General features: G+C 41.7%; 1 protein-coding gene across 1 annotated transcript in view; it reads left to right on the top strand.

Annotated features, from left to right (window-relative positions):
- Positions 1–17274, top strand: part of HSD17B12 (hydroxysteroid 17-beta dehydrogenase 12) — a 179042-nt gene extending 161768 nt beyond the window's left edge. The window contains exons 10-11 of the mRNA XM_027562615.1: positions 13284–13433; positions 13696–17274. Coding sequence (XP_027418416.1) covers positions 13284–13433; positions 13696–13800 — 255 coding nt within the window. The 3' untranslated portion in view covers positions 13801–17274. The remainder of the gene's footprint in view (positions 1–13283; positions 13434–13695) is intronic.
- Positions 17275–22022: the final 4748 nt, after the last annotated feature.

Here is a 22022-nt window from a genome sequence, read left to right as displayed (position 1 = left end):
TGTGGTAACATATACACCAAAAACACCATTTCTGTAGCTTTTAAGTATTCAGTTCAGTGTCGTGAAGTACATTCACATTGTCTACAACCATCACTACCTTCCATCTCCAGGATTTTTTGCAGTTGTCCAAAACTGAAACTTTGTATCCTTTAAACAGTCACTTTCCATTTACCCTCCCCCAGCCTCTGACAACCACCATTCTCCTTGTCTCTGAATTTGACTACACCAGGCACTTGATAGGAGTGGAATCCTACAGTATTTGTCTTTTTGTGACTGGCTTATTTCACTTAACATGTCTTTAGGGTTCATCCATGTTATAGCATGTGTCAGAATTTCCTTTTTAAGGCTTAATGTAATTCTGTTACTGCTATATGTCACGTGTGTTTATCCATTCATCTGTTGATGGACATTGGGGTGCTTCCACCTCTTGGCTGCTGTGAATAATGCTGCTTTGAACGTGGGTTTACACCCATCTCTTTGAGACCCTGCTTTCAGTTCTTTTGGATATGTACACAGATGCAATTGCTGGATCATATGATAATTCTTTTTTGGAAGAATCACCTTCCTGTTTTCCACAGTATAATAGCTGCCCTATTTTATATTCCTACCAGCAATGTATAAGGGTTCCAATTTCTCCACATCCTCACCAATATTTGGTATTTTCTTTTTGTTTGTTTTTAATAATAGCCATTCTTATGAGTGCTTCCCAGATGGCACCGTGGTAAGGAATCTGCCTGCCAATGCAGGAGACGCAAGAGACATGGGTTCGATCCCTGGGTCCAGAAGATCCTCTGGTGGAGGAAATGGCAACTCACTCCAGTACTCTTGCCTAGAGAATTCCATGGACAGAGGAGCCTGGCAGGCTATAGTCCATGGGGTCACAGATTCAGACAAGACTGAGCGACTGATCTGAGCTGATGCTTATGTGTATGGAGTGGTATCACATTGTGGTTTTGATTTTGATTTGCATTTCCTTAAGGATTAATGATGTTGAGCATCTTTTCAAGTGTGTACTGGCCATTTGTCTATCTTCTTTGGAGAAGTATCCAAGTTCTCCACCCATTATTTCATTAGGTTGTTTGCTTTTTTATTTTTGAATTGTAGGATTTCTAGATATATTCTGGACATTAACCCTTTATTAGATATATGGTTTACAAACATTTTCTCCCAGTCTGTGGGTTACCTGTTCACTCTATGGGTAGTCTCCTTTGATGCTCAAAAGTGTTAAAGTTTGATGCAGTCCAACTTATTTTTCATTCCTGTTACCTGTGCTCTTGGTGTCCTAGCCAAGAAACCATTGCCAAATCAATGAGGCTTTTCAGCTGGGTTTTTTAAAAAAAATTTTATTGAAGTATAGTTGATTTTCCCCTTTATGTTTTCCTCTAAGAGTTTTACAGTTTTAGCTCTAATATTTAGGCCTTTGATCTATTTTGACTTAATTTTTAGAGAGACCTTTGATTTTATTATGTAGCTAACAGATACAATGCTGTGAAAATACAAAACGAATCCAGTGAAGGGGCTTTTATGGGTATCAGTCTCAAATCAGCTATCACTCAACACAAAGAAATGAAGGCTCACAGTATTTCCGTGGTTAGCCACATTTTTATCAATGTCTTGGGAGATTGCAATCCTTATCTCATTCCTGCTCCTGCCCACGGCCTGCGCCCACCTCCTCACACACCCAGTCTTCATTATGGCTTTCCATTCTGTGAGCCTAGTATTTTCCTTTTTGTACCCTGAAGCCCCAGATGATCAATCACAATACAAATAGCTAATGTTAGAGGGAATACTTTTCAGGCACTGTGCTAGGCACTTCATGTCTCTGTGTGTTTCACAGCATCTCCTAATGATCTCAGTGTTAGTCACTCATTCGTGTCCGACTCTTTGTGACCCTACGGGCTGGAGCCTGCGCGGCTCCTCTGTCCATGGACTTCTCCAGGCAGGAGTCCTAGAGTGTGCTGCCATGACCTCCTCCAGGGGGTCTTCCTCACCCAGGGATTGAACCCACATCTCCTATGTCTCCTGCTTTGCAGGAAGGTTCTTTGGATCCATCTGGTCAGGCAGAAGGTGCTGGACTGCTTAGTTCCATTTCCTCCCGGATATCTTTAGGGTAAATATTTCCTCATCTTCCAGGGTCAGTTTAGAGCCTGTTCCTCTAAATGTCTCCCTCGAGGGATCCTTTGAAGGGATCCTTCCATATATAGTTCTTTGGTGTTATTCCAGTCTGCAGCTCCCCATGAATACAGGGTACCCTGGGAGGTCAGGGTTTTTAAGATTCCTGAATTTTATATGGCGCTACTATATGCTCCCCACTTCCCCGTCTCTTGACACCAGTTATTTTAATGCTAATAGTCTGAACCTGCTACACAGAATGTGTTGTATTTTGGTAACAGGAGATCAGTAAAACACTCGGGGAGGTCAGGCCTCATGTGCCACACTGTGTCATGCCATCTTCTCATTCTGATGAATCAATTATATTCAAGCTATTAACTAATAATTTTTAAACACTATGGAGACGCAGTAGGAATCTTAAAGGTCCATTGGTGAGTGACCTGGAGGCAGTGTGACCAGAAGCTGCCAAGTGTTTCACTGACAAAAGGCAGTCTTAGGCCTTGTCAGCGCAGACGAGCAATTTCCAAAATTCCGTCAACAGACAAGGCTGTTTCTTCTCTTATTTCCAGGTCTGATTTCCCTCAAAGATCTTTTCTGCATATTCACTGCCTGTTGATCTGTTGTGACCAGCAGCTACTATAGAAACACATTAGCATTTGTTTCGGAAATATTTTACTTTGATACACGTTTCTTTTTCCTAAAGATGAATTATCAATGATGTGATTTCATTGATCCCTGTGTTCCTTCATGAGAATTCACTCAAAGTTTAGACTTAGGGTGAACTTGGTGAAAAACCAAAAACCGCAATGTTTGTGAGGAAAAGTAGTCATTTCTGCATGAACACATCAGAATGCTGAAGTAGAAGAGACTCTCATGTTAACTCTGACCGAAGGGATAAGAAAAAAAAATCCGGTCTAAATGCAGCTCCGTTACAGAGTATTGGTTTTTCTCTGGTGGTGTGTGGTCTGGGCAGTCTTTCAGGTGAGGAGTATTCATCAGCTGGTTGCCCTTCCACTCCTTCCCACGTCCCGTTTCCTGGGTGATCTGATTCAAAACAACCGGGATGTGTAGCCTTCCTTCAGAGTCCTCCGGTGGCTGCCCATCAAGTTCAGGGTTGGATTCAGACCCCATGAGGCCATCGCCTCTGACCGCTCCATCATCCCACCCTGAATTCCAGCCAGAGCGGACCCTGTCACGTCTGTCATGTGCTGTGCGCTCAGCGGTGCCCGTGACTGGCTCCTCCGCTGCCGGCACGCCCTCACCCCCACTCCTCTGCCAGTCTCCTCTTCACACCTTCTCCCTGCCCATCTTTCAGGGCTTCGGCCTCACTTCACCTGGGAAACCTTTTGCTGTCTTCTTTCTTTCTTTTTTGAAAAATGGATTTATTTGGCTGTCCTGGGTCTCTGCTGATGTGCGGGCTTCTCTCTCGCTGTGGTGAGCAGGGGCTGCTCTCTCGCTGCGGAACATGGGCTCTAGAGCATTCGCACTCCAGTAATTGCAGCCCATGGGCTCAGTCGGTGCAGCTCCTGGGCGCTGGAGCACAGGCTGTATCGTTGCGGTGCATGGGCTTAGTTGCTCGGCGGCATGCAGGACCTTCCCGGTCCGCGGGTGGAACCTGTGTCTCCTGCATTGGCAGGTGGAGTCTTTACCCCTGAGCCACCAGGGAAGCCCCTCTCTCATTTCTTATTACATATCTGTGTCTGATACTCTCTGGCCCCAAACTCCCCCTATCCCCTCCCAACCAGTGTTTTCTTGGATACACTGTATCCAGTGTACTGGGGCTTTTTATCCTGTCTGTCTCTGTTATGGCACCTGTAGTGTGGTGCACACCAGAGAGCTGCCTTCTGCTGGCCTCATGCAGGACCCTGGCTGTGCATGGCTATGTGTGGTGATACACGGTCCTCTGTTTTTAAGGCCTTTTGAGCTTCTTCTGTTGCTCACATAGGCCTCTGGTCTTGAATTTTCAAATTCTCTATCTAGAGGGTTTCCAGGCTAATGCTATGATGTCACATTTCCATTTCTTCTAATCTTTAGAAGACAAGTTCGCTTTCTAGGTCTGTGTCCACGTGGAAATATGACAGATTGCTCTTTGGAGAGAGGGAGAGAGAATGTTTTTCAGATTCTGAATTGTTTTCTATTCATTCCTTTGTTATATTTTTTTTTCTTTGCTTTGCTCTCCTCATCTTTCCTTCAACTTCTTTCCTATAATTTTGTAAGAGCATTTAACATTTCCTTCATGAATTCAGATTTGCCAATAGATTTGGCAAAGCATTTCCTGGAAACACAAACAATAGCAACAACAAGTGATAAGAAACATCTTAGAGGTGCATTTTGACTCTGTTGACGTTAGAATAGAGGCTAAGAAATACATTCTTGTAAATCTCATTGAAAGTTGCTCTGTCAGTAAGAATGATCTGTTCTCATTATTACCCTATAACTAAATCCCAGTCAAAATTATACTTAACTCTTTCAGAGGACAAAGTCATAAGTGATCTAACTGGCCAGTTGGTGGGCCCCAGTACCAGGCTCCATCTCTTAACGCCAAGCAAGTAAGAAAGAGCTGAAACTAAGATGACATCCTTAAACTGTACTTCTTGAACACTTATTCTGTAAAACTTTCACAGGCTTTCTTGTGTGTGTGTTTTTCACCTTGGAAGTAATTTCAAATCTGTAGAAAGCTTGTAAGAATAGTACAAAGAACACCCCAGTATTCTTTATGCAGATTCACTTGTGGTTAATATTTTGTTCCATTTGTTTTATCATTGAGAGGTGAGCTGCATGTATCATGTTTCTTTACCTCCAGATCCTTCAATGTATTTTCAAAGAATAAGGATACCCTTAATAACTAATCACAATACAGTTACCAACTTTACCATTAACATTGATGTAGTATTCTTATCTAACCTACCACCTGCGTTCTAATTTTTGATCTCATAGTATCTCTCATCTTGGCTGAGCTGCGTGGCTTATGGGATCTGAATTCCCCGACCAGAAACTGAACCCGGGCCATGGCAGTGAAAGCCCCAAATCCTAACCATTAGGCCATCAGGGAACTCTTTCTCATAATATTACTCTCAAAATACTGAGAGGGAACTGCTGGGGAGGTGGGGCTGCCATGGCAAAAAGACAGATGGAGTCCCTGCTGTGGCAGAGTTTATATTTAGTGGGAAGGAGACAGACAATAAGCAAGCAAACACACACATGAATGAGATGGTTTCACATAGTTGTCCATTCTATGAAGACTCTAAAGGAGGATGCTGTGTTGGGGGCATGGGGGAGGTATAGGGAATTTAGGAATTTCCCCCTCCGGATTGGTCGCATGGGTTTGAGTAACGCCTAGGTCTGTGCTCTTTCTGCCAGGCCCCCGTGCTTCTCCCTGGGGTGTTATCCTGCACCATAGTCTTCTTGCTTGGAGCTGGAAAGCCAGGTCTCTGGAAATGTTCTCAACACGGGGATCATTTGCTAACTGAAGCCACCCATTAGGTTTAGTTTGAAAGGGAAAGTCAGTTGCTCAGTCACGTCCGACTCTTTGCGATCCTATAGTTTCCTCTGTCCATGGGATTTCCCAGCCAAGAATACTGGAGTGGGTTGCCATTCCCTTCTCCAGGGGAATCTTCCCGACCCAAGGATCGAACCAGGGTCTCCCTCACTGCAGGCGGATTCTTTACCATCTGAGCCACCAGGGAAGCCCAGGTTTAGTTTACCTGACTCTTTACCAGAGGAAAGGTGAGGATGCAGGTGGAGACCATCCAGACCCGAAGAAGGTAGGTGTAGGTTTCAGCCGGTCTGGCCTAAAAACGAAGGGGGGGCTTGTCGCACTTAGCACGAAATTACAAAAGAATGCTCCATTTAAATGTGAACTTATAATAATGGAGAAAATCTCAGGGCTCCATTCTCTTAGAATCCTGCCTTCCAGTTCTTTGTTTCTCCTCGGTGATGAGAGTTGGCAATTTTGCTAATTCTTTAAAAAACATAGTTTTTAGAATAAATTTAGAAAACAAGTCAGACAAATTGAAGTGAGGGAGCAAACAAGGTTCCAGTTTATTTTGTTAATGAAAGAAGATATTCTTTGTGTATATTTTGTTAAAGCATTTTATTGCTTAGCGTAATCAGACAGATCTACGAGGCTTCAACGAGCTAGAAAGCTCAACGTGGAGAAATAGGTGTTGGGAATGAAAATGTAAGTCCTCATACATTCTTCTTGTTAATTGCCAATGACAATAAAAGAAGGCAATGGTGTATGTCTTTAGTGCAAATGGAGTCTAAATACAGAGAACAATGAAGCAGCAGAAAGATTCTCACAGGAGATAGGTATATCTGGTCAACTGTACCAACTTTGAGAAATATCTTTAAGAATAATAAAATTAGTCCCGTTGGGATCTTTGGACGCAGACCCCTTCCAACTAGGTGAATCCTTATTTTTGTCAGTGATCATGGCTGTTTTTCCTTGGCCTTTTTAGTAACGTTGCACCACAAGAACTAAAAACCCAAAGTGTCCTTTAGTGATAGTGTTAGTCGCTCAGTTGTGTCCAACTCTTTGCGACACCATGAACTGTAGCCTGCCAGGTTCCTCTGTCCATGGAATTCTCCAGGCAAGAATACTGGAGTGGGATGCCATTCCCTTCTCCAGAGGATCTTCCTGACCCAGGAATTGAACCCAGGTCTCCCACATTGTAGACAGAGTCTTTACTGCCTGAGTCACCAGGGAAGCCCTTCTTTAAACACATTAAATCTGTATCCATAAAGGACTCAGATATCCAGGTGGTTATCAGAGTCATTTTTCTATAGCAAATGGTGTTCTTATACCTCTTACAGGATATTAAATGTTAGCTAAGTTTTTCTTTCTAAATCCATTATGAAAAATATAAATATTAGAAAACTTGGAAAATAATTGCTAATACATACGAGAGTTCAAGTCCCACACTTTCTAACTGACAATGTTTTATTTAATCCTTGTAATAATGCAATAAGGAAGATGCTGTATACCCCAAGAAAGAAACCTCAAAAAAAAAGCTCAATATTTTGCTCAAAATCTCACGACTAGTAAGTGATCAAGTGGAATTTGAATCCAGGTCTATTGATTTCAGAGCTGATGTTCTGCCCCTTGTATCTAGCTTATTCTCTCTTTTACACCCGAAATTCCATCCATCAGGAAATCCTCCTGACTTGAGTTGATCCTGTAAACACGTCCACTACCTGACCACTTCTCATGACCCACCCCTGCTGCTAGCCGGAGCCGCCATGACCTCTTGGCTGGGCCTTTTGCAGTCTCTTCCTGTGTGGCCTCCCCACTCCCTCCCCTGCCAGCCCCACAGTCCGCTCCTGCAGAGTGATCTGTTCAAAGCATAATCCAGGTCGTTGTACTCCTCTGCTCAAAATTGTCCTGTGGTTTTTCATCTCTTTCAGAGTAAAATCATGAGTTCTTATGACCTACCTTGTTCTGATTGCAAGCATTTCACATTAGCTTGCCCCCACCCCTGCTATTTCTGTATAACCTCCTTGCAGTTCCTCAGACACTCCAAGCACACTCAGGACCTTTGCACTTGCTGTTCTTCCAGTCTAGGGCTCTTTATCCAGGTATCCTTTTGGCTCGCTCTCTCCCTTCATTGTAATCTTTGTTTATATGTGATATGATCACATATATGTTACCATATCACAGAGGGCCCTTCTTGATCACCTGCAGTAACAGCCCCATCACCTCCATCCTTCACTCAGGTTTATTTCCCTTCTTCCTTTTTTATCCTCACTTGCCAGTCTTAGACATTCTTTTACCGTCTGTTTGTGGATTCTACGCACCAGGCCTTCCCCCAACTAAGATGTAAGCTCAGTAAGGTCAGGGATTCTGTCTTTGTTCATAACTGAATTCCGAGGGCCTAAATCAGTGTTCTAGTAGGTGCTTAGGAAGCGCTTGTTGTTGAATACATGCTTTTTTTGGGTGAGATTACACTGTTTGTCCTTTGGTTCTCTGCATTTTAATGTACAAATTCCACATATATGGAAGTAGGTCATTTGTAAGATTATCAGCCAGCCAGTGTTGATCAAGGATCATCTTTGTGCAGAGCACAACACTTCAACTCCTTTCTTTTGTGCTTAGGTCCTTTGTAGCTAATGTTACTGTGGGGCCTTTGCTCATTGGCGTGGAATCAGGGATCTCTGCACCATCAGAATGATTCCTTTTTCCTAACATTTTCTAGAAAGTCCAAGGATTTGTTTCTGCCAATGAGATAATCAAGGGCCCTTTGGTGAAAATGCTTATCTCATGGTCTGCAAGTGAAATAGCCCAATCTCAGACAGCAAAGAGTCTGCCTGCAATGCGGGAGACCTGGGTTCGATCCCTCGGTCAGGAAGATCCCCTGGAGAAGGAAATTGCAACCCACTCCAGTATACTTGCCTGGAGAATCCCATGGACAGAGGAGCCTGGCAGGCTGCAGTCCATGGAATTGCAAAGAGTCAGACACGACCGAGCGACTTCACTTTCCTTTCCAAAACTAGGATCTAGGTATGTGATCATTCAGATTTTCTGGAGGATATCAGACCTGCGATGGAGGATGAGTATACAGACTTAAGGGAAGAGATTCCCTGAAACGCCTCCTAGGAGCTGCAGCCTCTGCCTTGAGAATGTGTGCCGACTTCCCTGGTAAACGTAATGCTCATAAAAGACAGATCAGACCCCATATTGAGAATTCCATATTGTACAAACAGACTGGAGCCTGGTGTTCTCTGGATCCTTGTTTCCCAAAGCATAGTTGGGGGTTGTTGTAATCATCTTTAAATTTGAGAAGGCATGTTCGGGACATAGATGACGACATGAAAGATCACTACCTTGTGAAGTTAGAAGGTTTGGTGTTTGATTCTTGAACACTTGCCGTGCAGAGCTGGTCATCCATCTTTCTCCTATTCTATGACATTAAGTTGTATTTAAACTTCCAGTTCTGAATCGAGGGCCCCCCCTAAGCTGTTCCCTAAAGACCAGATACCTCAGCAGGCTACTCAATGGGTGAGGTAAAAGGATATAAAATTTATCTCCAGGGATTTTTTTTTTTTTAAATAGGCTGATGCAAGGGTGAAACATCAACAGTTTTGCTTTATGGCCTAGTTAATGATTTTTGGTGTAAAGACCAGGGCATGTGCCTGCATCTATAGCTGTCAAGGGTCAAGCTGTTTCCAGGCTGACTGTATTTATCACAGCAAATTGTTGAGCTTAAGCAACTTTTAAAATTTGTTGTGTTCTGCCCAAAATACTTCCTATGAAAGTATGGGTATCTTCTTGACCTGTTCACTATAATGTTTCCTTGCATAGACAGGAAAGACAGGAAAGGTGGATTAATGATCATTTATTGGGTTTTAGTTTAACTGTTTAGATGACATTTTGACCTATAAGATATTTCCTTGTAGTTGTTCAGTCACTAAGTCATGTCCAACTCTTTGCGACCCTGTGGACTGCAGCACGCCAGGCTTCCCTGTCCTTCATCCTTCACTATCTCCTGGAGTTTACTCAAACTCATGCCCATTGAGCCAGTGATGCCATCCATCCAGCTCATCCTCTGTCATCCCCTTCTCCTCCTACCTTCAATCTTTCCCAGCATCAGGGTTTTTTTCCAGTGAGTCAGCTTTTCTCATCAGGTGGCCAAAGTATTGGAGCTTCAGCTTCAGCATCAGTCCTTCCAGTGAATAGTCAGGGTTGACTTCCTTTAGGTATTTCCTTATACTGTCCTATGCTTAGTCACTCTGTTGTGTCCGATTCTTTGGGACCCCGTGGACTAAAGCCCGCCAGGCTCCTCTGTCCATGGAATTCCCCAGGCAAGAATACTGGAGTGGACTCCCATGATCTCCTCCAGGGGATCTTCCTAAACCAGGGATCAAACCCAGGTCTCCCGCATTGCAGGCAGATTCTTTACCATCTGAGCCACCAGGGAAACTGTTATGTGATTTGAAATACTGCTTTAGAAACTCTAGGTGAGCTATAGCAAAAGCTATACGTTTGCTTTTGTTTAGATAGATAGATAGATAATCTTAAGTGTCAGAATATCTAAAGTTGTGGTTTAAAATCTCATATCATGTTGTCAGCTTTCTGGTGTCATTAATTTTCTGGACTGCAGCAGTAGAAAGGGACCCCAGTAGTATATTCAGGGCTGTCCCGAGAGCTCTGCTGCTGATTCATTCAGTAGATATTCTTGGCACTCTTAACACATGTGCGGCACTGGCAGTGGCTAAGCATATAATGGTGAATAAGACCGTGCCATCACAGAACTTCCGCTCTGGAAATCCATACCATCGGTGACTGGACTTCGTTTGCTGTACTCTTTAGCCTTCCTCCTGCCACCACTTCGTGCCTTTCCCTGTGTGGACGTAGTGAATTGTTGCAGGTCCCTGAGAACGTCCTGCGCCCTGTGTCTCCTTTTCTTTGCTCCTGCTGTTTCCATTACCCAAAATGTTCTTCACTTATTCGTTTACCTGACAAACTCCCATCTCCGAATCCTTTCCATCCTCTGCTAGGCCATGTGAACTGCTTCCATTTTAAACCTTTGTAGAAATAAATACCCTTCCCAGAGTAGAATGTGTGTCTCTTGTCCCCACCTCCAGAGCCAGGACCTCCTCCAGACAAGCTGGAGCTGTAACTGGACGATGAGTTAACATTTGGCACCATCAAGTGGTTCACCCAGGCAGTGCGACTTAATTTAAGATCAGAACAGTCTTATTTACGCTGCCCCAAGAGGAGGGAGGCCAGGAGGATTAGAATAGGATAATGTAATTGGAACGTATCATTAGTGGACCACCTTTATACTGAGAGGCTCGAAACTTCACTCTTGATAGGTTTGTGATCTGTATATGAGAAAGGTTTTTTGTTTTTGTTTTTTAATCTTTCCTTTTTTGTAACCAAGAAACCCAAGGCACAGAGGTGTGACGGCATTTGCTTGAGGTTCTTCATTATTGAGTCAGAGTACATGCATACATTCTCGCTGCTGTTTGCTGCTCAGCTTGATGAACAAGCTTTCTTTCCCTACCCATTGTCAGAGCCTCCTGAGCTCTGCATTTCATACGGTGTGTTAGCCTGAGATCTCTCTTTGGTTTGTACTGTCATATACTGGATCCTTCTAGCAACATGGTGTTAAAAATAAGGATCTGTTTGACCCCCCAAAAAATGCTTTTTAAGTGAAGAATAAGTGTAAAGTAATAATTTCAGTAAGTGTGTGTGTTAATCACTCAGTTGTGTCCGACTCTTTGTGACCCCATGGACTATGGTGCACCAGGCTCCTCTGTCCATGGAATTCTCCAGGCAAGAATACTGCAGTGGGTAGCCATTCCCTTCTCCAGGGGGTCTTCCCGATCCAGGGATCGAACCTAGGCCTCCTGCACTGCAAGCGGATTCTTTACCATCTGAGCCACCAAGGAAACCGAATTCCAGTAAACAAACTGTCAAACACCAAAAAGTCACCTGGTCAGAGTTGGCCCAGGTACTGAAGCACTTTGGGAAGTTAGTTTGCTCAGTGTCAGGTTTGTGATGGCAGGGAGTAAGAAAAAGCTGGAGAAGGACAGTGGTTAGGCCCTTGGCTTCACGGTTCTGTTAGGTGGGTTGCAGTTTCGGGTCACCTGTTAAGGAGGGTGACTCATACTTGGGAGTGACGAAAAAATAACAAAAGACAGATATGGGGACTCCCCGCTCTTAGCAGGAAGAAGATCTCGAGACGGGAGCACATTTCAGTTTTGTCTCTGCCTTTAGTAATGACGTTTTTGATTTTGACCACCATGTGCTGAAATAGATCCCCTTCCTTAATAGAAGTTTCATTGCAATTCATACCCTTTCCTTTCACACATTTCAGATAAAGAGAGTACATTCACTCCTTGGTATACAAGCATGCCCAAGTAATTTCAAAGTATAGAAGGGACCTCTTGTGTCATGACTCAAGAGTCATTGTAGTAGGGTTTCCTTGCGTTCTGTGTTGAAGCATATCTAAAATATAGCAAGCATCAGAAAGAACGAATTCCCCTAAATAATGAATAGTAATAAAAAATTAATTCTCCTGAAAGGTAACGTCCAGGTTTGTCATCCCACACTAGTGCTGTCAAGTGTCTATTAGTTGCCCGAGCTGTTTCCATAATGTTATCCTGTCTCCCCCACAACAAAGCAAAAAGGAAAAACACAAAGACAGATGGTGGTCCTAGCTCATCAACAGCAAAGTTCATAAAACTCAGAAGCAGAATGGTAAGAAACTAGGGGAGAAAAGTGGGTAGCCCAAAGCTGAGAGTGTGAAATGTCTTTTTATTTTAGATGGGCCAAAGCTGATAGAACAAGCTTAAAGTAGGGAGAAAGTTAATATTATCTCTATAGGGGCATAAAATGTCAAAAACCTCCTGTGTGGTGGTTCTGTAACCATGCTGTTTAATCAGAGTAGAAAGCATCCTATTCCAAATCTCTGCTCTAGATTTGTATAATGATTCTTTTTAAAGACCCAAAAAAGTGTGTTTCTGCTTATTTTTTAACTTTCTCTAGTCTCGAACTCTGTTGTATTGATCGGTCAGTTCAGTTCAGTCGCTCGGTCGCATCCGCCTCTTTGTGACCCCGTGGATGTGGATGCGCACGGCAATGAAGAAATTTTTCTTTTTTTTAGGGAAGGCTTTTTGTTTTTTTTGATATTTGTTTTATTTATTTATTTGTGCTAGGTCTTCATTGCCACGCTCGGGCTTTCTCTACTTGCGGTGAGCAGGGGCTCCTCTTCATTGCAGCATCCAGGCTTCTCACTGCTGTGGCTCCTCTCGTGGAGCACAGGCTCTAGGCGCTTGGACTTCAGCGGTCACAGCGTGTGGGCTGGTAGTTGCAGCTCCCAGGCTCTACCGTGCAGACTCAGTAGTTATGGTTCACGGGCTTCGTTGCTCTGTAGCTTTCTGTGTCCGCTGCATTGGCAGGTGGATCCTTATCCACTGCGCCACCAGGGAAGTGATAGATTTTGTTTTGTTTTGTTTTTTAAACTTGTTTTATGCAGTCATTTCTTCTATCAAGGTAGCTTTAGATAGCTGCTTCTTTTTTTCTTCTGTCTCTCTCTAAAGATACAAATGTTATACTTTTTCAGAATGTTTCTGCTGTTAAGAGCAATCAAGCATCACAGTGAATTCTGAGTTTATGGCCTTGCTAACCAATGGCATGTTTTTTGTGGGGTATATTGCCTTTCTAGAGTGTCCTGCCCTTCTTTGTTGCAACCAAACTGGCTAAAATCGGAAAGCCAACTTTGGATAAGCCCTCTTCGGAGAAGTTTGTGAAGTGTGCCATTAAAACCATTGGCGTGCAATCCCGGACCAGTGGATACTTCATCCATTATCTTATGGTATGTCGATTTTTAAGTCCCAAATTAGTACTTTGGTTTGGGGTTTTCTTTCCCTTCGAGTCACAAAATTAGTATGTGATACATTAGCATATATACATTGTTTAGACTTACTAGCAAGGCCTCCATGTTCTCCACTGTACATCCAAGAACTCTTAAATCTATCTATAAATAAAATAGTAATATAGTAAGACATAAGATCCTATATGTCGAATGAATTCAGATTGCAGGCCTTAATTGCATATCTCTTCGTTTCTTTCCCTAGGCCTCAGTAACCTCACTCCTGCCTTCCTGGTTGTATTTTAAAATAGTCATGAATGTGAACAAATCCCTCCGGGCTCGCTATTTTAAAAAAATGAAGAAGAACTGAGCATGGTAACACCTTCAAGGAACTCGGCAGATGCGCCAGCCTAAGCGTGTCTGCTGCAAGGCACCCACCAGTTCCAAATCTTCAGTTGTCATGCTTATTCACAGTTACTGATAAAGCTAAATGTTGTCATAATTAGGAGGAAAACAGAGGTTGCTTTCAGAAGTTCCTGACATATGTTCTGGATGCCACCGGGAGTTATTTTGAAGTTTAACATAAATGCTCATATCAAATGGATATAGAACTAACATTAGCAAGAACTGCTTACTATTAATAGAAGGAACATGATTATAGCAAATCAGTGAATGATAAAGAGTCAGACATAAGGCTAAACAGTTTCATCTGGTCGAAAATGCCGGTGATGATGATTCTTGTATTTGCGCTGAAATGTACTTTTTTTAAAATGCCCAGCTACTTTTTTTTTTGGTTTTGTTTTTAACTTTTTAAGGGAGTGGGGATTCATTGATATGGGAAGACACATGCAATCTGCAGAGCACACTGTAAGGTTTTCTAAAAGTATATTTGTACATTTATGTAGAACTTTCCTTTCACAAGGGTAGCTAATGACGTAAAAATAATGGAGTTATTTTTGACACATGATGCCCACTAAAATATGCTTTCCTCTAATACAGACGTCTTCTCAGTTTAAATGTATGTAAACACTGAGTGCTCTGTGGTATGATTTCTAAAGGTAAACAGGTCAAAATGTACACCAATGGGCAGGCCTTCCAGTGCTGCTAAAACCCTGACCCAGGAAGGTGGCCTTCTTGGACCCCAGGATCTTTGTTTCTGCACCGCACCAATACCGCTCACGTGAATGACACCAGGCCACTCCTAGGGCAGTGATGATATTAGGGAAGTGGTATTACACTTTTAAATAGCTACCCTATAGGTACTGATACAATTAGTTGTAATGAAAGATGATATAACTGTGATGTTGATTGAAAATGTATTTCTTTGGTGCTTGAAATTAAGGCCATTTTTGCACTGGTTTAATATATATTAAGACTTTTATCCTGTTACATACCTAACTTGTTTGGAGAACTTGCTAAGAAATTAATTCAGTGTTGTGGAATATGCAAGAAGGCGGATCTTTACCTAGGCTGTGGTTCCCAGATTCTGAGTTTTAAGCACCAGGAAATTTGCAAAACAAAACAAAACAAACAGCCATTTTAATTGGCATATTTAAAAGTGTTTCTAGCTTTTAAACTTGCCAGCCAAGGACATTGGAAAGAAAAAAAAACCCAGAAAAACCCAAATCACCATCTGCCACTGGCATCATCATATAGAAGTAAAGAAACTTTAGTACCCTTAAAATAGGAAGAGCATAATCTCAGAATAAAAAATAGTCATTTAAATTGAATAAATTTAGCTTTACAAAAAACACTTTGCCTTTCTTATACTTTGCCACCTTATACTTGTCAAAACTTTCAGATTAAAGAAGACAAAAGAAACATGCAAAAGACATGATCTTGGGTTGGATTCTGGTTGAAAAAAAAATTTTTTTTTCTTCTACAAAGGATAATTTTGAGACAATTTGTGAGATTTGAGTAGTCTGAAGATTAGATAATAGCATTATATCAATGTTAATTTCCTGAGTTTGATCATTGTACTATGGTTACTTAAGAAAAAGTTCTTGCTTTTTAGAAAATACACACTAGAGCATCTATGGATAATGGGACATTATATATGCAACTTAATCGAAAAAGATTCAGAAAAAATATGTATACAGAAAATGATAAAGCAAATGCATTAGTATGTTAACATTTAGAGAATCTAAGCAAAAGGCAAATGGAAATTCTTTGTGCTATTTTGCAAATTTTCTGTAAATCTCAAGTTATTTCAAAATAAAAAGTTAAATCTTTTGTTGTTGATTTCTAAATAATTGCACTGTAATCAAAGAACATGTGAATATGACATAGTTTTAACCTTTCTCCACTTCAGTTTTGTGTTCTGAAAAATGGGAATAATAGTGCCTAGCTCATAGATTGTTTTGAGCACAAATTAATATTTTAAACTGCTCAGAATCCAGCCTAGCATAAGAATCCAGCCTGTATAGCTTCAACATATATATATATGTTAAGGCATGTCCAGTTCATTGTGACCCCATGGACTGCAGCACGCCAGGCTCCTGTGTCTTCCACTACTCCCGGAGTTTGCTCAAATCATGTCCATTGAGCTGGTGATGCTGTCTAACCATCCCATCCTCTGCTGCCTCCTTCTCCTTTTGCCTTCAATCTTTCCCAGCATCAGGGTCTTTTTCTAGTGAGTCAGCTCTTCCCACCAGGTGGCTAAAGTATTGGAGCTTCAGCTTTAGCGTCAGTCCTTCCAATGAATATTCAGGGTTGATTTCCTTTAGGATTGACTGGTTTGATCTCATTGCTGTCCAAGGGAATCTTAAGAGTCGTCTGCAGCACAATTCAAAAGCATCAATTCTTCGGCACTCAGCCTTCTTTGTGGTCCAACTCTCACATCTGGAGTCAGGCGGGACTGAGCAAGTAACACTTTTTGATTACACAGACATTTGTTGGCAAAGTGGTGTCTCTGCTTTTTAATACGCTGTCTAGGTTTGTCTTCCAAGGAGTGAGTGTATGATAAAGAATGGTACCCAAAGATATCAGGTCTTAATCCCTGTATCTGTAAGTGTTACCTTATATGGAAAAGGGGCAGGTATGGTTAAGTTAGGGATCTTGAGATGAGATTTTCTTAGGATATCCAGATGGACCCTAAATGGAATCACAATATTCGTAATAAGAGAGTAGCAGAGAAAGATTACTGAAGTAGGAGATGGCAGCCCACTCTAGTATTCTTGCCTGGAAAATTCCATGGACAGACGAGCCTGGCAGGCTGTAATCCATGGGGTCACAGAGTTGGACACGACTGAGCACACACACAACCAGAAGAGGAGAAAGTAGTGTGACCCCGAGCATGTGACCCCGAGATTAGAATAATGCAGCCACGAGCCAAGGAGTGCCATCGGCCACCCAGTGTTCTTAGGAGCTGGGAATAGATTCTCCCCTAGTTCTGGAAGATACAGGGCCCAGTCTTTGGATTAGTAACTGAATTTGGACCTCTGGCCTCCTGAACTGTGAGAAGATAGTCTTAATGTAAGCCACTGAGTGTGTTACACACTGTAGGAAACTAATCCCTAACAAATGTAAACTTATTACCTAGTCTCAGAAGTTTTTGAGACTTGTGTCTAGGTATAGCCAATACTTTAAATGTGCCAAGTATGCTTAAGAAGAATGTCTATTTTCTAATAGTTATTTTTCAATATATGTCCTTTAAGTTGTTTGTTAATTGTATTCAAATCTTCCATCTCTTTACTAACTTTTATCTGCCTGATCTGTCAGTAATTGAGAGAAGTGTTTTGAATTCTCTCACTGTAATGAATTTGTCAAATTCCCCTGTTTTATCCATTTTTATTTTATACATTTTGAGGCTATCTTTTTCGATGAATAAATTTTAGAATTTTGACTTTCTGGTGGGTTGAACTTTTTGGTCGTGTACTAACATCCTTATTGCTAATGCTTTTGCCTTAAAATCTCTTTTCTGTGATATCAAATTAGGTACCTCTGTCTACATATTTATGTTTTGTAAGCAAAATAAACCTGGGTTGGGGGGGGGTAGTTTTCTTTTAATTTGGTAGTCTCTTTTTACAGGCAAGTTTATTTCCTGTGTAACTTATGATTCTTAAAACATGAAGACTTCTATAATGTTATTTTCTTCTCTTGGTTTCTTTCATGCTTCTTTTTTTCTCACTTTTTGATTGGCTAAATTTTTTTTTCTTTTACTTCATTTTTCCTCCTGTACTAGTTTGGAAGTTTTACATTCTTTATCTTCATTGTCTTTACTCTTGAACATTTTCAGTGCATGCACAATGCAATTTAAAGTTATCTGGAGAGATTTCCCTGGTGGCCCAGTGGCTAAGACTCAACACTTTCACTGCAGGGAGTGTGGGTTCCATCCCTGGTCTGGGAATTAAGATCCACATGCCACCCAGTACAGCCAAAATTATATGTATTATTGTACATATATGTATATATATATCCCCTCTTATTAACATCCTGCATCAGTGTGGTTTGTTTTTTTGCAACTGATGAACCAATATTGTTACATGTGATTATCAACTAAAGTCCACAATTCACATTAGGGTTTCCCGGACCTTTTAACAATGTGTGTGATGTGACCGTCACTACAGTATCATAAAGAACAGTTTCACTGCCCTAAAAACCCCATGTTCCGCTTATTTATCCCTCCCTTTTCCTCCACCTCCAGACCCCTGCATCCATGATCTTTGTCTCGATAGTTTTGCCTTTTCCAAAATTCTATAGTTGGAATCACTATAGTACACAGACTTTTCAGACTGTTTTTTTTTTTCACTTCACATGCATTTAAGTTTCCTCTATGACTTTTCAAGGCTTCATAGCTCTATTCTTTTTATTGCTGAATAATATCCCATTGTACAGATGCACCACAGTTTGTTTATCCATTCACCTATTGAAGGGCATACTGGTTGCTTCTGGTTTGGACAATTATGAATAAAACTGTTATAACCATCTGTGTGCAGGGTTTTATGTGAACAAAAGTTTTCAACTCATTTGGGGTAAATACCATGGAGCATGATTACTGGATTATATAGTAAGAGTGTTCAGGTTACTTCTGCTTAGCTTCTTTTCTATCAACTATCTTTTAAGTTCACTAATCCTACCATATTGAAGGTACTTTCTGCTGTTAAATCCATGTAATATCAGGTATTAATACATTTCACCTCTGGAATGTTCATTTGATTCTTTAATTTCTAGTCATCTATTTAAATACTCCCTTTTTCATGTTTTGCCCACTTCCTCTATTTTTATAAATATTATAATTGTTTTAAAGTCCTTGTCTGCTTAGTCCTATATTTGGATCATCTGTGGATCTACTTATTTTTTTCTTTTGAGAAGAGGTCACATTTTTCTGCCTCCTCACATGTCCCACAATTTTTAAATACTGCATGCCAGAGATTCTATATAAAAGAACCAAGGCTGAAGTCAACACTGTCTTTCTTTAGGCAGCCTTGCCTCCTACCTAGTAGATAGGATGGAGACCGATCACTTCAGCCCAGATGAGTCCTGAGCTGAGCTGGGGTTAGGTTACCACTTTCCTTATACTCATTGCCACTGGCATTTGACATGTCAGCAGAAGGAAACCTGGCATGTGTTTCTTGTGGGCTCATCTTTCTGAAAATTTAGCTTCTCAAGCAAAGTAAGACCATGAGAGGTTTCACCTTGTCTTTTCACCCCAGACTTCTACCCTTCTGTGCAGCCAGTGTACTCAGCAGATGCCCTGTCAGGGGAACTGGTCATGCATCCGAGAGTGCTTCTCCATCCAGGCCATCACGCCACCCCAGTGGCTGTCAAAAGATCTGCTGGAGCCTCTCCCCTTGTAGAAATACCACTGTCTTTGGCAATGCCAGTCATCAGTTGTCATGCTTGGAAAATGTCCCAGGGGAAGAACATAGCCAGCTCACCTAGGGAGGGCTCTTTCTTTAAAATTTTAGGTAAGCTAGTCATTGCATCCAAATATCTCCGGGGTCTTCAAAGAAAATTTATTTATAATTTTTTTTTTCCTGCTCTAATAGTGCCTGCTGGCTACTACCATGTCCCACTGAAAAATAGGGACTTCACTGAGTTTTTAAATTTAATTGTTGCATTTGGTTCTTTAAAAAAAAAAAAAAGCTTTGAATTTTTTATGGTTTCAACTATACTTATGTCTTTAATTGTTTTATTTATTTCAACATATTAAACACCATTATGTTGTGTTTCTTATAGTTCCAATAATCCAGTACTTTCTGTAGATGTTGTTTCTGCTGACTTTTCCCATATTTTTCATCATTCTTGTGAGTTTTTCATTAGACCTTTATTGAAATTATTCAGAATCTTATTGATTGTAAATTTTCCTGGAGATTTGTGTTTGTTTTCATCAGGTATGGGGGCATTACTGATTTTCACCTGCTTTATATTAAAATTCTCAGCTTTGCAGCTGTTGGGTTTCTGTTCCTGGGTGTGGGGGAGGGGACAGGGAATTTGTACAAATGGTATTAATTCATCCTTACAGAAAGAAAAAAGTGAAGTCACTCAGTCGTGTCCAACTCTCTGTTACCCCATGGACTGTAGCCTACCAGGCTCCTCTGTCCATCCATGGGATTTTCCAGACAAGAGTCCTGCAGTGGGTTGCCAATTAAACCCATGGAAAATTAGGCTAGTGGCCATGAGTTCTCAGGGAAGAGTTCTTCCTACCCTTAGTTAATGCCAAGACAAAAAGGTTTTCTTGCTGTTGGCCTCTGTGAGATTTCTGCACCCCTTTCTGGTATTGACTCCTTCCTGGGTCCCAGCTTTACGCGGGTGTCTGCTATAACTCTCCTTCCTGAGCTTGGTCTCCATCCTGTCCCAACCCATCTGCCCCCTTCCCCAGGAATATACAAGCAGTTGGCCACCCAGGAGTGTGTATGTCCCAGCTTACTCATCTCTCTGGACTCAGATTCCCACATTATTCCTGGTCTCAGCTGCTGCTGCTGCTAAGTCACTTCAGTTGTGTCTGACTCTGTGCGACCCCATAGACGGCAGCCCACCAGGCTCCGCCGTCCCTGGGATTCTCTAGGCAAGAACACTGGAGTAGGTTGCCATTTCCTTCTCCAATGCATGAAAGGAAGAGTGAAAGTGAAGTTGCTCAGTTATGTCTGAGTCTTAGCGACTCCATGGACTGCAGCCCACCAGGCTCCTCTGCCCATGGGATTTTCCAGGTGAGAGTACTGGAGTGGGTTGCCATTGCCTTCTCCACCTGGTCTCAGAAGAAATCTTTTTTTGCACAGGCTAATTTATTTATTGAAAAGCATTTCATCTTTTATTAGTGTTTTATAGCAGATATCCCTCAGGATCTCCAACCTAATTTCTAAAAACAATCTCTACGTACTTTCACCACATGGAGCCAGATTCTCCTACCTAACGTTCTACCGACTAGCTCATCTCCCCGGGCCACTGCTCTGCTCTGGAAGAATCCTTGCAGACTCATACCTTATAAATGTAGTTTCTGCCCAGCAAGTGGTACTAGAAGGATGAAAAATATAAGACCACTTTTAACACACCCCATGCTGATAGCTTACTATGTTTTTTTCATTCATGCATCCACCCTTGTGCAGATGTTGGCTGCATTTGACAATTGGACAAGCCTACTGTGACTGGCAAGCACTACACAACCTATGGGGAAGTTATAAGTGAAACCTTGGATGAATACTCTATTTAAAGCTCTGTCATCTCTGGTTCTTTCCAGGAAAAAGACCTAGGCAGATCAATTTAACTTCTGTGCTTCTCTACATAATGGATTTGCTTCTACAAAGTGGATAATTTATTTCTAAAGCATTAAGGGACTTAGTCCACTAATCATTAACTTAATAATTTCAGGTACTTTTAATTTATTCAGTAATAAGCTTTTATTGACTATTTTCTGACCAGAATCCTAGTCACTTGAAAGAAAACAGTCCCTGCTTTGGGACACATCTAGAAACAAAAGGGCCAATATTCTGGTTTCTCTTTAGATTGTATAAATCTTTCACCTTCTTAAAACATGTGGACTTTACAATCATTTCAAAGTTTTCTATGAGATGGAAAGTAAGGGAGGAAGGGCCCTTGAACATTTAATGTTAATCATATACTTCATACCATATATAAATTAATGTTCAGAGTTTGTTGTGCCTCTCAAGGCCTGCACAATCTGACTCCTTTCTGTGCTGTGCTTAGTTCCTCAGTCGTGTCCAACTCTTTGCAACCCCAAGGACTGTAGCCCGCCAGGCTCTTCTGTCCATGGGGATTCTCCAGGCAAGAATACTGAAGTGGGTTGCTATGCCCTCTTCCAGGGTATCTTCCCAACCCAGGGATCAAACCCAGGTCTGCATTGCAGGTGGATTCTTTACCACTGGAGCCACTACCTCATCTCAAAAAACTGCTTCCCTCACCCTCTATTCCTGCAGCAACTTTCTGTTTCTCCAATATTCCCCATCATGGAGTGTGGTAGAATGGTTGCAAAAATGCTTCAGCACTCTTTTCCCCCCATTTTCCATACGCTTTGGGATGTGACTTTACAACTCCAATCAAGAGGTAAAGTCTATTTCCCCACTCTTTGAACCTGGGCTAACTTGCTTTAGCCAATAAATGAAGAAGTGGTTCGAAACCTGGGACTGGAGAGGT

This window comes from Bos indicus x Bos taurus, chromosome 15 (assembly GCF_003369695.1).
Source record: "Bos indicus x Bos taurus breed Angus x Brahman F1 hybrid chromosome 15, Bos_hybrid_MaternalHap_v2.0, whole genome shotgun sequence".
Taxonomy (NCBI): Eukaryota; Metazoa; Chordata; class Mammalia; order Artiodactyla; family Bovidae; genus Bos; species Bos indicus x Bos taurus.
This window is presented reverse-complemented; position numbering and strand designations above follow the sequence as displayed.